This window comes from Anser anser, assembly GCF_964211835.1.
Source record: "Anser anser genome assembly, chromosome: 2".
Classification (NCBI taxonomy): Eukaryota; Metazoa; Chordata; class Aves; order Anseriformes; family Anatidae; genus Anser; species Anser anser.
This window is the reverse complement of record NC_139721.1, coordinates 77962454-77975578: the sequence shown is the minus strand read 5'-3', so window position 1 is coordinate 77975578 and position 13125 is coordinate 77962454. Positions and strand designations below refer to the sequence as shown.

Below are 13125 nucleotides of genomic sequence, written 5' to 3'. Positions count from 1 at the left end.
CTTCATTGGAAAATACTGTAACTGATTTGACAAACTGAATGTGATTAGCATACAGTGTCTGGCAAGGCTCATGATTGCTAATGAGCTTGCTTTAGCATAAATTTACCAGCAGCCTTCTGTTTTACTGAGATGAGGCAGCCTGCTCCACTATTGAGTACTTAATGTGTTCAAAATAGCAGAAGCTAAGAAATTATGTGTACACTATGGTTTGCTGAGAATCTTTCTGTGAACTTGTATTGCATTTCAGGAGGTTCTTACAGCTTTGGAGAGCTTCAGTTGCTACCACCATATATGGCAGAGAGACAAGGAGGAAACCATTGATAAATTCATGATGGGAAACCCATTACTCTCTGAATTTGAATCTCAAATTCTGCATTTCAGAGACTTGGATCTGAAAATCAATTCTGAGCCTGAATACATCTGTGTGGGAGCTATTGCACTGTACACTGGTAAAGTTCAACTTTCCATTTCTCACAGTTTTCCACTTCTCACAGTTCTCCACTTCTCTCCAGAGGTACATGCTTTCTGACTCCTGTAGGAAGGAGAAATGTTTAGTTTTGGGTGAGTGAACTGTGTTAAAGATGTAAAGCAGAAACACGGAATGGCTGTTTGTTATTTTGGCTGTAAAACGCATGCAAAAAGTCCCACTAATAAGGGTATCTATGAGGCTTATCTGATGTTTCTTCCCCTGTCTGCATAAGTGAAATCTGAGAAAGCAAAATGGTTTGTTTCTTCATTAGGAAAGAGTATGAAACAAATGTCTTTTATTATATAGCAAAGCTTGGCTATTGAAACGTGATTTAGATGGGGTAGGTCTGATATTTAATAAATTGAAAAGACCATTGTGTGTGAGAGCTAAGCATGGAAAGAGACTCTATATAAAAAGGAAGAAACAGAAGTGAAATATGCACAGGAATGAACATGTGGCAGTAACAGGGTTGAAATTATATCCAGCTAAAATTTTATGTAGTTTATTGTAGTAGTATTGATTTTTGACTTCTCTGTTGAGAACAGTGAAGAACAAATTTGAACTGAATGCCAGAGCTTTAGGGAAATGGACTGAATTGCTGCAAAATTGGGCAGGAACTCAGCCAGACTTCAAATTTCTCTCTAAGTATTTGTCACTTGGTTCCACTGATGGTATAGATAAAACTCTTAACAATTAAATGACTGATGGAGAATTTGGTTTCATTAGATGTCAGATCTTTCTATTTTTTCAGCTTACATATGAGACTTTTACATTTCCTCCGCCCATGTGATTTTTCTTTTTGGGGGGGAAAGCTTTAGACATAGAGGAGAATATTAATTAATTTATTATTGATTTGTAGGAAAGAAATGTGTGTAATGATGTATAAATGCGATGAAAAAAGTGTGCAGTTCAGCCTTATCTTTCCAATCTGAAAGGTATTTTGGGAAGGTTAGGAGGAAAATCTTGAATTGCAAGTAACCCTATAAACCACTTGATGGTATCAAAATGGTTTCATTTTTTCTGCACATGCATGTTTAGACTGAAAAAAAAAACAGAACTGGGAGTGAAGAGAATACATATTCAAACAAGATTAAAAGTACATCTTAAGATATCTAAAATATCTACATTTCTATTGTGTGTTCAATGTTTTTAGGTGATCTGAAGCTAGCACTGAGAGCAGAAACCAAAGCCTGGATGACTCTCCTAGGTTATCATTGTAATAAGAAGTACAGAACAGAGATGGAGACAATTTTCACTTTTATAGAGGAAACTGACAAGAAGTTAAATCGCCGCATTGAGGATCTGGATGATATAAGAACAGCCATGTCTGCATTAAAAGAGATCAGAGAACTACAGATCTCCATAGACTCTAAAGTCGGGCCTATTGAGGTAGTTAACAGGAATGTTGCATGTATGGGTAACGTTTCTACAGAGCAATTATTTTCTGGGTTAGAATTTAACAGTGCACTTTGATTTCATATGTGTTAAATGTTGGGTGGCAGACCTGTTGTTGTTCCTGTAAACCTTTTTTTTAATAATACCATAGTTTTGCAAAATGCGCAATTGTCTAGATGTTCAGAAGAATTTGTTTTGTAAGACACGTTCATGATTCCCAATTACCCATACTTTTATTGTCAGGGTTGTCTTATTTTATTATTATTTTTTTTAATATTGAAAGTTAACACAGAATTCATATCTACAAAATATCAACAGATCTATTTTTCTATTTTGAAAATGCCAAAAGTGTATTTGCTGTCAGACAAATATCTCACACCTGTGTTTTCTCACCTAGTTTGAGCTGAGCTGAGGTAATTTATGAAATGCAGTATGTGCAAATAATGGAAATCAGCCCAGAGCCCTTCTGTATTTCACAGAAGAAATCTAAGAAGGAACAAAACACTCAGCCTTAGAAGCTGTGAGGGTCTCCCTAGTTCTGTGAAGGAGCAAACTAGTACTAGTAGTTTATGGTGAAAAGCAAAGCACATCCACAGCTGGAAACATCTGTGACATTTTTATAGGTACTGGAGTCTCTTAGGAGCTGACATTTTAGAAGTTTGTGGTAAGACCTGGCCTGGTTTGCTCTATGATGTGGAGCCTAGGCATGAGCCTTGGTAGCCAAGTATTCCTAAAACTCCGATTATAAAAGCAGGAGCGTGGAGTCCATAGGCACAAGGAGTCATGCTTCGGATTTTTGAAACAGGTTGATGAATTTTCCTCACAGTAGGGTGGCAGGCAGATAGTTATGTTTCCATTTCGATAATTTGCAAGGTGATCAAACCAGAAAATGGAAATAATTCTACTTTCTGAAAAAATTGACAGATTAAACTGTTAGGCCACAAAAATTTATTGCTACCTTACCCTATGCTAGTTCACAGTAAGTGAATTTCACCTACTATTTAGGTTGAAATACAGTAAGTTAATTTTATTTGTGTTTTTGTGAGACTTGGCTAAGGATTTTAGAATGTATAGTGTTAACAACACAGGGGTGGTACAAATGGAGATCATTGTTCCTGGAAAACAAAGGACCATTAAGTATATTTATAGTCATGAGAAGTCATAACAGAGAGAGACTTTTTACCAGGGCCTGTAGTAAACTTGTTGAGGCAAAAGGTGGTTTAGAGTAGGAACTGCCCCAGGACAAGGCAAAAGGTTTTAAATTGAAAGACCGTACATTTAGAGTGGGTATAAGGAAAAAAAAAGTCATGATGAGGGCAGTGAGGTGATGGAACAAGTTGTCTGGTGGAGTCATGGATGCCACATCATTTGAAGTGTTCAAGGTTGGATTGGACAGGGCTTTGAGCAACCTGATCTACTGAAAGTTGTCCTTACCTATGGCACGGGAGTTGGAACTAGTTAATCTTTAATGGTCCCCCCTGACCGTTCTGTGATTCTATTGTAGAATAGTTTTAACTTTTGAAACAGCTTCTGCGTATTAGTTGTAACTTTTGAAATGGTTTCTTAATGCTTTGTTGTTGAAGACATGAAGTGAGGTTTCAGTGTCTGTATTGAACAGATGTTTGCTTGCTTTGCTAACTTGGAGACCTCTGGTTAGTTACTTTCTTATGGCTCACCTCCTGTAATATTCAGCTTGGGTCATACTGGATCTGAATAATATTCGTATTAAAATGAAACTAGAACCTGTAGACTTTAGCAGTACTTTTACTGGAAACAGTTTTTAGGGATACAGATGGCAATAGAGCAAATAATCTGTCATAAAGCAGAATGCTATGTGAAAGGTTAGGAGTAAAGGAGAGCAAGCTATTTTTCCTTTTGATATTTCTTCTGGTTTGGCATTGGCTTGCCGGATTGTGCCAATTGCTATGTAAAAAGAACAAATTTTCTGTTATTTCTAGCAAGTCATTCTCATTCTTAAACATTTAAAATGTTAATATACATATATGTCTAAAATTAACATCTCTTAACATCTTTTGTTTATCTTGATCCAACCTTCTGACAGGAATCCTATGCTATGTTAAACAAATATGATCTACTTGTGGCCAAGGAAGAGTCAGAGAAGGTGGATACTTTGCATTACACTTGGGAAAAATTGCTACTCCGAGCAAATGAAGTGCAGAATGAGCTCATTGCTTTGCAGCCAAAGTTCAGAGGAGAACTCATTAGCACTGTGAAGACTTTTACTGAAGACTGTGCTCAGTTCTATTCAGATTATGATCAGGTAGGAGTTTATGTTATATTGTGTTAGAGGAGTTTTTGAGGAGCTGTGGAAGCATGGAAAGATAGTGGAGTTGACTAAATAGTGGAATGTTTCTCTACTATCTGAAGAGTATGTTTATTCTTGTTAATGTGATATTTGAGTTTCAATGCAGGACAGGCTTTGGTTCTTTCTTTGTGTGTGACTGAAGTTTAATCTGGTAACTAGCTCTTAAAGAAAGGCTGGAGACACACACAGTTCATGATACAGAGCTTGTTAGCACGTGCAAACATGAAGGTTGAGGTTAAAGAGGAATTATGTTAGAATATAAGAGTTTTCTGATCTTGAATGTAAGTAGAAATGACTTCAGCTCTTATATGCCTTCTCAGTAGAATATGAGTCAAGCTGAACTAGTCTTTTAACTAATACTTATTTTTTATTGATAAATGTGCAACTCTTGCCTACCTTTTCCAATATTAACAAAACTTCTGTATTAAAAAGAAAATGGCTTGTCTTTGTTCTCTTTTGAAAGTATTTTTTTGTTTTAGTAGGTAATTTTGTAGTCTCTCAGTTCAACTGCAACCTGATGTAAGGACGGAATCCTGCAACCACAAAAATGTTTGCGTTTCTAATCACTTTTTTTTGGAAAATGCTGCTTAGAAATAATTTGTGGTTATTTGTGTTCTCTGAACTCACTCACTCTAAACTCTTTTTTTTTTTTTTTTTTCCAGAATGGGCCAATGGTGGTTGGCTTAGAGCCTCATGAAGCCAGTGACAGGCTTACTATGTTTCAGGTACTATTCATTCTAAAATATTTCTTAATGCTTATTGCAAATAAACTAACAACTGAAGGCTTTGAGAATGAATCTAGGATAGCTGAATTTTCATTGATATATAGGGTTACTGGTTGGGCAAAGTCTATTTTAACTTAATGATGAAAGATAAGATGGTATTTTTTCCAACATTTTCAAGGAATGTTGATTAAAATGGTAATTTTAGGAGCTGCATAAGAGAGGCTGCATAGGTAATGAGTAATAAGTAGATTCAGGTGTCTGGATCAGAACCTACTCTCAAGTTGAGTATATTTGGCGATAGGCTGTTCTTGTGTTCATCAACGTGGCTTTTGCATGACTGCAATTTTGCCCAATTCTTTTTGTTCTCCTTTTCTTACTTAAAAAAAAAAAAGTTTTAAAAGTTTCCGTACAAACTGACTATTTCTACTGTTGAAATGTTTCTTTGTGCAGTGGTTAATTTCTTCTCCTGTAACGCTGTCTTCTAATTGTTTTCCTTTTCCCATTGTGTTATTTGTTTGGTTTTCTTATATGTTTCCTCAGTTATATAGCAGCTGTCAAGTAAATTTGTTGTTCTTTCTGCTGCTCAAACAGTAATAATCCTTACTTTGACCCTTCATTAAGAGAGTTGCACAGCTTACTTGAGGAGTTAAAATTTGCAGCATCCACCTCTCTTTGCTTTCCACATCATGCTCAACCTCTTTCAAATGCAAGCTTACCATGTACTGTTTATTCTGTCACTGTGCTACGTGGAATAAATGACCTCCCTGTCAAGTTCTAAAGATGTGCCTCCAAATTCCAAACTCCTAAAAAGTTTTTTCACATGAAAATTTCAATCAAAACCTGTTGACAGTAAGGTGTTAGTATCTCCTGTACATCCTTTTAGCATTTACTAGATTTTAACCACTAATGCAGCTGTAAGCATAATGCCAGATGTATTTAAATGTATTACATGTAATTGCTTGCTTTCTCTCTAGAATCGATTTGATAATCTTTTTCGGAAATATATTGCTTATACTGGTGGGGAAGATCTTTTTGGTTTGCCTGTTACACAGTATCCTCAGCTACTTGAAATAAAGAAGGAACTGACTCTGTTACAGAAACTCTATAATCTATATAACAATGTCCTTGACACAGTCAGTGGCTACTATGATATTCTTTGGTCAGAATTAGACACTGGAAAAATTAATAGTGAACTTCTGGAGTTTCAGAACAGGTGAGAAACGCTTTCTGTGAAAAGAAGCCTAAAATACTTTTGTTACTTCTTAAATATGATTATAATTGGTTAGCATCATTAATTTTAATTGAAAAATATGTCCATTACCAATACATAATTTAAGGGAGCCAGTTTAGACTCTAAATGTTGAGGATTATTGCTGCTTAGAGAGTTTGGGTAGCTTCCTTCCTTCCTTCCTTCCTTTCTTTCTGTACATTAAAATTGCTATTTATTTTCTTCATGATTCAAATTTAACTTGTTTGTTTTAATATTATTAGTCATGAGAGAGATTTGCCCTATATATCAAAGGCAGGTTAGTGAATTGCTGAATATTTTTGCTACAAAATAGGATATATTGCATGCATAGACTATGAACTTTTAATGAAATCAGGAATCAAATGATTTAAAGAATTAAATCTGCCTGTTCTGAGAAACAGTGGTTTTGCTAGAGAATAGAGCAGTTCATCTCATAAGCCTCACCAAAAGATGAAATCAAGAATAAAGTGATTCAATTGTCTTTGAAGGTCACTTGGACAAAGTATATTGGAATTATGCAGCTACACTTCTTAGGGTGAGCCTGCAGGTGACCACCTACCAGTCAGTGAAATAGACTGGAAATATTTAGTCATATACAGAATCTTCAAAATACAGGGAACCTGAATTTGGAGGGTATGTAGTTTAATGTTAAAACTATATATGGTGGTTAAATGGGTAACAGAAAGAATATCTGAAACTGTGTGAGAAAACTTGGATTATTTTTATGTAGATGCCGTAAGCTTCCTCGTGGTGTAAAGCAATGGCAGGCATTTTTTGACCTAAAGAAGACTATTGAGGACTTCTGTGAATGTTGTCCATTGCTTGAGCATATGTCAAATAAAGCAATGATGCCTCGGCACTGGAAGCGGATTACAGATCTCACTGAGCACAGCTTTGATGTGGAAAGTGAAACATTCAAACTGAGGAATATTATGGAAGCTCCACTACTCAGATATAAAGAGGAAATAGAGGTATTGTGAAATGGATGCGTGAAAGTAAGCAATCTGCTCAGATAATATCTGAGTAACAGTAGTAAGAAGGAAAACAGTATTTCCAAAGAAAGAACAGAGAAATAGTCTGTCACTTCAGTTTTCTGTGTAAAATAATGATGCATGTATTGTGGTGTCAACTTTATTAAACCATGCCATGTGGCTCACGAGTTAATTTATGAAGATGCTTTGCAATATCAAAGTTATGAAAATAATCACTGTATTATTCTTGTAGTCTCCACAAACTTGACCATATTGTGATGTGGTACATGGATTATTAGCTATGGTGTTTTTATGTCTGTAAATCTTTCCAGCTGATAAATAATTGCTCATCAAACTAAATAGAGTTAAAGGAAATGCCAGTTAGATTTGGACACCAAAGACCTGAACAGTTGATAACTTGTTTTGACATCTTATTTATTTAAAAGGATATCTGCATAAGTGCTGTGAAGGAGAAAGACATTGAGCAGAAGTTAAAACAAGTGATAGCTGAATGGGACAACAAAACGTTTATCTTTGCAAACTTTAAAACCCGTGGGGAACTTCTTTTAAGAGGAGACAGCACATCAGAAACAATTGCTACCATGGAGGACAGCTTGATGATTCTTGGTTCTCTCATGAGTAACAGGTAACAAGAAAGGCACTGTGTATTTGTGTGTTATAAATATCAGCAAGAGGCTTTGTTTTATTGAAGAAATTTATCTTTCACAAAGGAGAAGGAAAGTAAACATCTAGATAAAAACTAAAAGTTTACTTGTCCTTGAGCTGTTCATGGGCTAGTTCTCATTGTCTGTTTTCCTGCATTAAGTTATTTTGAAATAATGTGTTCAGACTTCTGATTAATCAGCTGGATAGTTTCCATGGATACAAGACAGTGGTGATAAACATAAAAGGGAACACTGCCTGGTTGTGGCAGGGGTCCTACTGGTATTATAGGCACTGCTACTCTGCCCTAGTGGTAGACCACTACCTCTTTTGCAGACTTTTGCTGAAGGTACTGAAAATCCAACTTAAAATGAACTCTGGTTTGTGTGGTTTTACGTGTCAAAGCTCCTGGATAAAATAAGGAACACAGAACCTGATCATCAGGAAGATGTCCAGAAGCAAATGTTTGGTTGATAAGGACCTGGTCACTATGAGTTTTGCAGCTTTGAAGAGATTACGTAGTCCCTTTTTGAAACCACTTTACCTTAGAATGAAATTTAAATCTTACTCCCATTCATCTCCTGCTTATTCAGAGCTGTGCTACATACCATGTGCACAAAGGAGCAAGTTGGAGCTGATTTCTTTTTAGCCCCTAACTAACTGAATTGAGTAAGGTATGGGTTAGTATACTTTAACTTGACAAACATGCAAGTGGCAAAATTATTCCTCCTTATGTTAGAAGACTGAGCTGGCTTTCAAGAAACTTTTTTCCTGCCTGAAGTAAAGCAAGTATCTTTTTTAATTTTAGATACAACACACCATTCAAGACACAGATTCAAAAATGGGTGCACTATCTTTCCAACACAACAGATATCATTGAGAACTGGATGACTGTGCAGAACTTGTGGATTTACTTAGAAGCTGTGTTCGTTGGTGGTGACATAGCAAAGCAGCTTCCAAAGGTTTTCAGACCTGCCTTTTTCAGTTTGGTTTTCTAAATTTTAAGAAAAAAAATTAATTGTGATGTAACTGGTGCAGTAACATAAGCTTCATTGTTTTGGTGCTTAACAAAATTAGACTTGCTAAGACATATTTATCTAGTTATCATTTTATTTCTAGATTGTTAAATTATTAACCAATATTTGTGTAAGTTTTTTGCCTAGTGGTAGCCTAGCCTTGTTAAGTTAGCCTTGTAGTACTTACCAGTAGCCTAGTAGCACCCGCAGTTTTGCTAGGAATACTTGTCTTAAATTTTTCTATATTGCTTTTGGAATTAGAAGTAATTCAATTTTTAGAAAAACTCTTCAAATTTGGATCATGCAATTCAAGCATAAGGCGTTTTGTGTGTTTTACTCTAAGAATGATTGGAAGAAAAAGTTGATAGCAGGCTTGGCAGTGAAGTATAAAATAAGCTGTATTATGTGAGCAGAAAGATTTGTGTTTTTCTAAACTGAAAAATCTTTGGGGTTGGACTCTGGTAATTACTTGTGAGAAGATTACTGGTGCCAATTCTGCTAGCAAGTTCCTTTTGCCTCTTCTCTCTTCCTTCCCCCATCCCTTCCTCTCCATCTTTACCCCCATGTTTTGACAGGAAGCAAAGCGTTTCTCTAACATTGATAAATCCTGGGTGAGGATCATGACCCGAGCTCATGAAACACCTAATGTTGTTCAGTGCTGCGTTGGAGATGAAATCATGGGACAGCTACTACCACATTTACTAGAACAGCTTGAAATCTGTCAGAAATCACTCACAGGGTAAGATTACCACAAGACCAGTCTCGGGCAGATGGTTGTGAATTGCTTAACTAGCTAAAAAGGAAGTACTGTCCCATGGACTTTGCAAAGATTGTGTGTTTATTTCTCTATGAATTCAGTTGAACTGAGCAAACAAGGTATCAGGATAGTGCAACACCTCCAAAGAAATTACTAGTACCAAACTGGTAAGTATTTGATTTGTGACTAAGCTGTCACTATCTCTGCTGATACTGGAGCTGTTTCTGCCTGTTTTCAATACAGCAGGGAGTCTAGGTCTATATATTCTTTTCAGATCCTTCACATGTGTGGGAGAAATTCAGCATGAGGTACCTAAGCAGCAAGTAACTGACCTAATAAAAAAACACTTCACTTTAATTTCATTTTAGTAGTATTTACATCATAGCTAACAATAAAAGCTTTCAATTAAATGATTTTTGATGCTGAAAGAGTAATCTTAAAGCAGGTACTTTACATGAAGGTACAATGAATAAGAATTATTGGAGGTACCAATGACATAAATTGCAATTTTTGCTATTTTTTTCTCACAATGGCGTTGTGAGAAATATCACCTTTAAAGAGGAAAGGATGTATAAAGTAACCTAATTCACTTTCTGTCTACTTCCTCCCCAAAATATTTATAAATACAGGTATCTGGAAAAAAAACGCCTCCTATTTCCACGGTTCTTCTTTGTGTCAGATCCTGCCCTCTTAGAAATTCTTGGCCAGGCATCAGACTCTCACACTATACAGGCACATCTGCTGAATGTCTTTGACAACATTAAAACTGTCAAGTTCCATGAAAAGGTATGTGTTGCCCAAATCTCAGAGTTATATTCTTTCAAATTGTTAAACAATTTGTGATACCTGTTAAATAGCAAGCAACCTGGGTGCATAGGGCATTTGGCTGTTTTACCAAGCTCATCACTTACTATGATGCTGCATAGGCTCTCCTAATATAAGATTTAGTTTCATATCTTCATTTGCTTAATAGGAAAACTTTATATAGAATAGCAAAACAAACCAAAAATTGTCACCAGTGCTTAGGTTTCAGACAAAACACACCTAGGTACTGAACTGTCTTCTGTGGCTTAATATAGGCTAGCTTCTTCTCAGATGAGCTTCAGATTCTTTTTGAGCATATTTGTATGTTTAGATTGCTTGAAAACATGCTATTTGAAGAACAAGTTTCTTAGACCCTTTATGGAAAAAATATATCGTGACACAGATATTTGTTTCCTCTGTATGTATGCATGTCCTTAGACATTTGCTTCCTCCACATTCATGAAATTCCTTTCAATGACCATGTTTCTTAACTTCAGTGTTTCCATTATTTTTTATTTTAAGAAGACAACTTAAGTTATGATATTAATGCACCACTAATGAGTGAAGGTTTTCTTTATTGTGACTGGAAAGCGTATGCTGTCATTGAAATTGAAGTAAAATTCAAGAGTTGACAGTGTATTGGGGTTTGCCTTCATGTTCAGGTGGCAATGTTTTGTTTAAAGCCTTTCTTCATACTGAAAGCAATGGTTTTATTGTTTTCACATTTGCTTAATGGATTGGTATAAATTTTAGTGACCTTAAAAGGTTTAATGAAATGCTGGCAGGAAAATCAGGCAGTTACTGATCATAAATTGATCAGAAAATTGATGATAAATCTGTAAATCATAAATTGTTCTTGCCTTGCTTTTATTAGGTATATGATCGTATATTGTCAATTAGCTCACGAGAGGGTGAGACTATTGAGCTGAGTAGACCTGTAATGGCTGAAGGTAATGTGGAAGTTTGGCTGAATTCTCTGTTGAAGGAATCCCAGCTGTCACTGCATCATATTATTCGCCAGGCAGCTATGCATATCCAGGAAACTGGTTTCCAGCTGACTGAATTTCTTTCTACTTACCCAGCCCAGGTAAAATCATTGTTAAATTAATGAAAAATTGCTCACAGATAGGTTAGCACATTGGTGGGATTTTCTTGTCTTTGCAATTAAGATTGTAGCCAGTATTACAAATGCAAAACTGACATTTAAATTTATCTTAATCACTTCAGTCTTTTAAATTCCAATTTACATATCTGAAACCAAAAGATCAAAACTTAGCCTGAAGCTCTTGTTCAAAAAGATGCTGAATACAATAAATTAATGCAATAGAGTTAACACTATCTCTTTACACACTTAATACCTAACTACTGAAAGAAAAGTAGTAAAATTGTATGTTTGTTTATACATTCAGGAAAACACTGTATGTTGTCAAAGGCTTGGAGCTGTGGGTGACACTGGGGGAAAATTATTTTCTCTGTATGAGCTTCTTCACTTGTGATCAGGAATGTTCTTGGAAAGGAAATAAAAAGTTCATGAATTACTGAAGGAATATATTAAATTGAAGCATTAATTATTCTGATAACCGATTTGTTATTTATTATATCTCATGTAAATTATATTGAATGGTTGTGTCAGCAGTGCATCATAGGTGCTATCTATGAGACTGAAATGTGGACTTTACTAGATGCTTATGAATGGAGTTAGGACATTGTTGTGGTTTAACCCGGCTGGCAGCTAAACACCACACAGCCGTTCGCTCACCCTCCCCCCTCCCTCTCTGGGATGGGGGAGAGAAACGGGAAAGTGAAGCCGGTGAGTTGAGATAAAGACAGTTTATTAAGACAGGAAAATAATAATAACAATAATAATAATAATGATAATAGTATTAATAATAATAATGTGTAAGAAAACAAGTGATGCACAATGCAATTGCTCACCACCCGCTGACCGATGCCCAGCCTATCCCCGAGCAGCCGGCCCCCCACCCCGGCCAGCCACCCCTATATATTGTTTAGCATGACGTCAGATGGTATGGAATACCCCTTTGGCCAGTTTGGGTCAGCTGTCCTGGGTCTGTCCCCTCCCAGCTCCTGCTGCACCCCCAGCCTGCTCGCTGGCAGGACAGAGCGAGAAGCCGAAAAGTCCTTGGCCTGGTGTAAGCACTGCTCTGCAACAATTAAAACATCAGCATGTTATCAGCGCTCTTCTCATCCTAATCCAAAACATAGCACCCTACCAGCTACTAGGAGGAAAATTAACTCTGTCCTAACTGGAACCAGGACAGACACAAAACAAATGCACAGGTTGAATGACCTCTATATGGAAGCATGAATAAATAATTTTATACAACTAGGCAGAATCATTTATTTATTTGTTTCTGTGAATGTACGTTTAAGGTGAAATAGAAAAGATGATGAAGCATACTCTTTCGTGTTTCATAAGGTTGGGTTGTTGGGGATCCAAATGATTTGGACACGAGACTCAGAAGAAGCTTTGACTAATGCCAGGTATGATAAAAAAATTATGCGAAAGACAAACCAGTTTTTCCTGGATCTTCTAAACATGCTGATAGATATGACAACAAAAGACCTTAACCCAGTCGAGCGAATTAAATATGAGACATTAATCACTGTTCACGTGCATCAGAGGGACATCTTTGATGGTCTGGTAAGTATTGAAAAATTTATTGAGATATGAGGCAGTAGTCATGTAAAACAATGTGAAAGAAGACAGTGTAGCTATGATGTATGAA

General features: G+C 36.2%; 1 protein-coding gene across 12 annotated transcripts in view; it reads left to right on the top strand.

The window, feature by feature from the left end:
* DNAH5 (dynein axonemal heavy chain 5) overlaps positions 1 to 13125 on the top strand; it is a 151030-nt gene that overhangs the window by 55259 nt on the left and 82646 nt on the right. For all 12 annotated transcript variants that reach the window (XR_014578970.1, XR_014578971.1, XR_014578972.1 and 9 more), the window contains 12 exons: positions 248 to 449; positions 1623 to 1858; positions 3927 to 4145; positions 4853 to 4915; positions 5890 to 6128; positions 6895 to 7135; positions 7582 to 7781; positions 8607 to 8760; positions 9390 to 9553; positions 10201 to 10357; positions 11250 to 11462; positions 12816 to 13040. Coding sequence is in view for 7 of the 12 variants with exons in the window: in XM_083822381.1 (XP_083678507.1) it covers positions 248 to 449; positions 1623 to 1858; positions 3927 to 4145; positions 4853 to 4915; positions 5890 to 6128; positions 6895 to 7135; positions 7582 to 7781; positions 8607 to 8760; positions 9390 to 9553; positions 10201 to 10357; positions 11250 to 11462; positions 12816 to 13040 (2313 nt within the window). In the remaining 5 variants the exon portion in view is untranslated. The remainder of the gene's footprint in view (positions 1 to 247; positions 450 to 1622; positions 1859 to 3926; positions 4146 to 4852; positions 4916 to 5889; positions 6129 to 6894; positions 7136 to 7581; positions 7782 to 8606; positions 8761 to 9389; positions 9554 to 10200; positions 10358 to 11249; positions 11463 to 12815; positions 13041 to 13125) is intronic.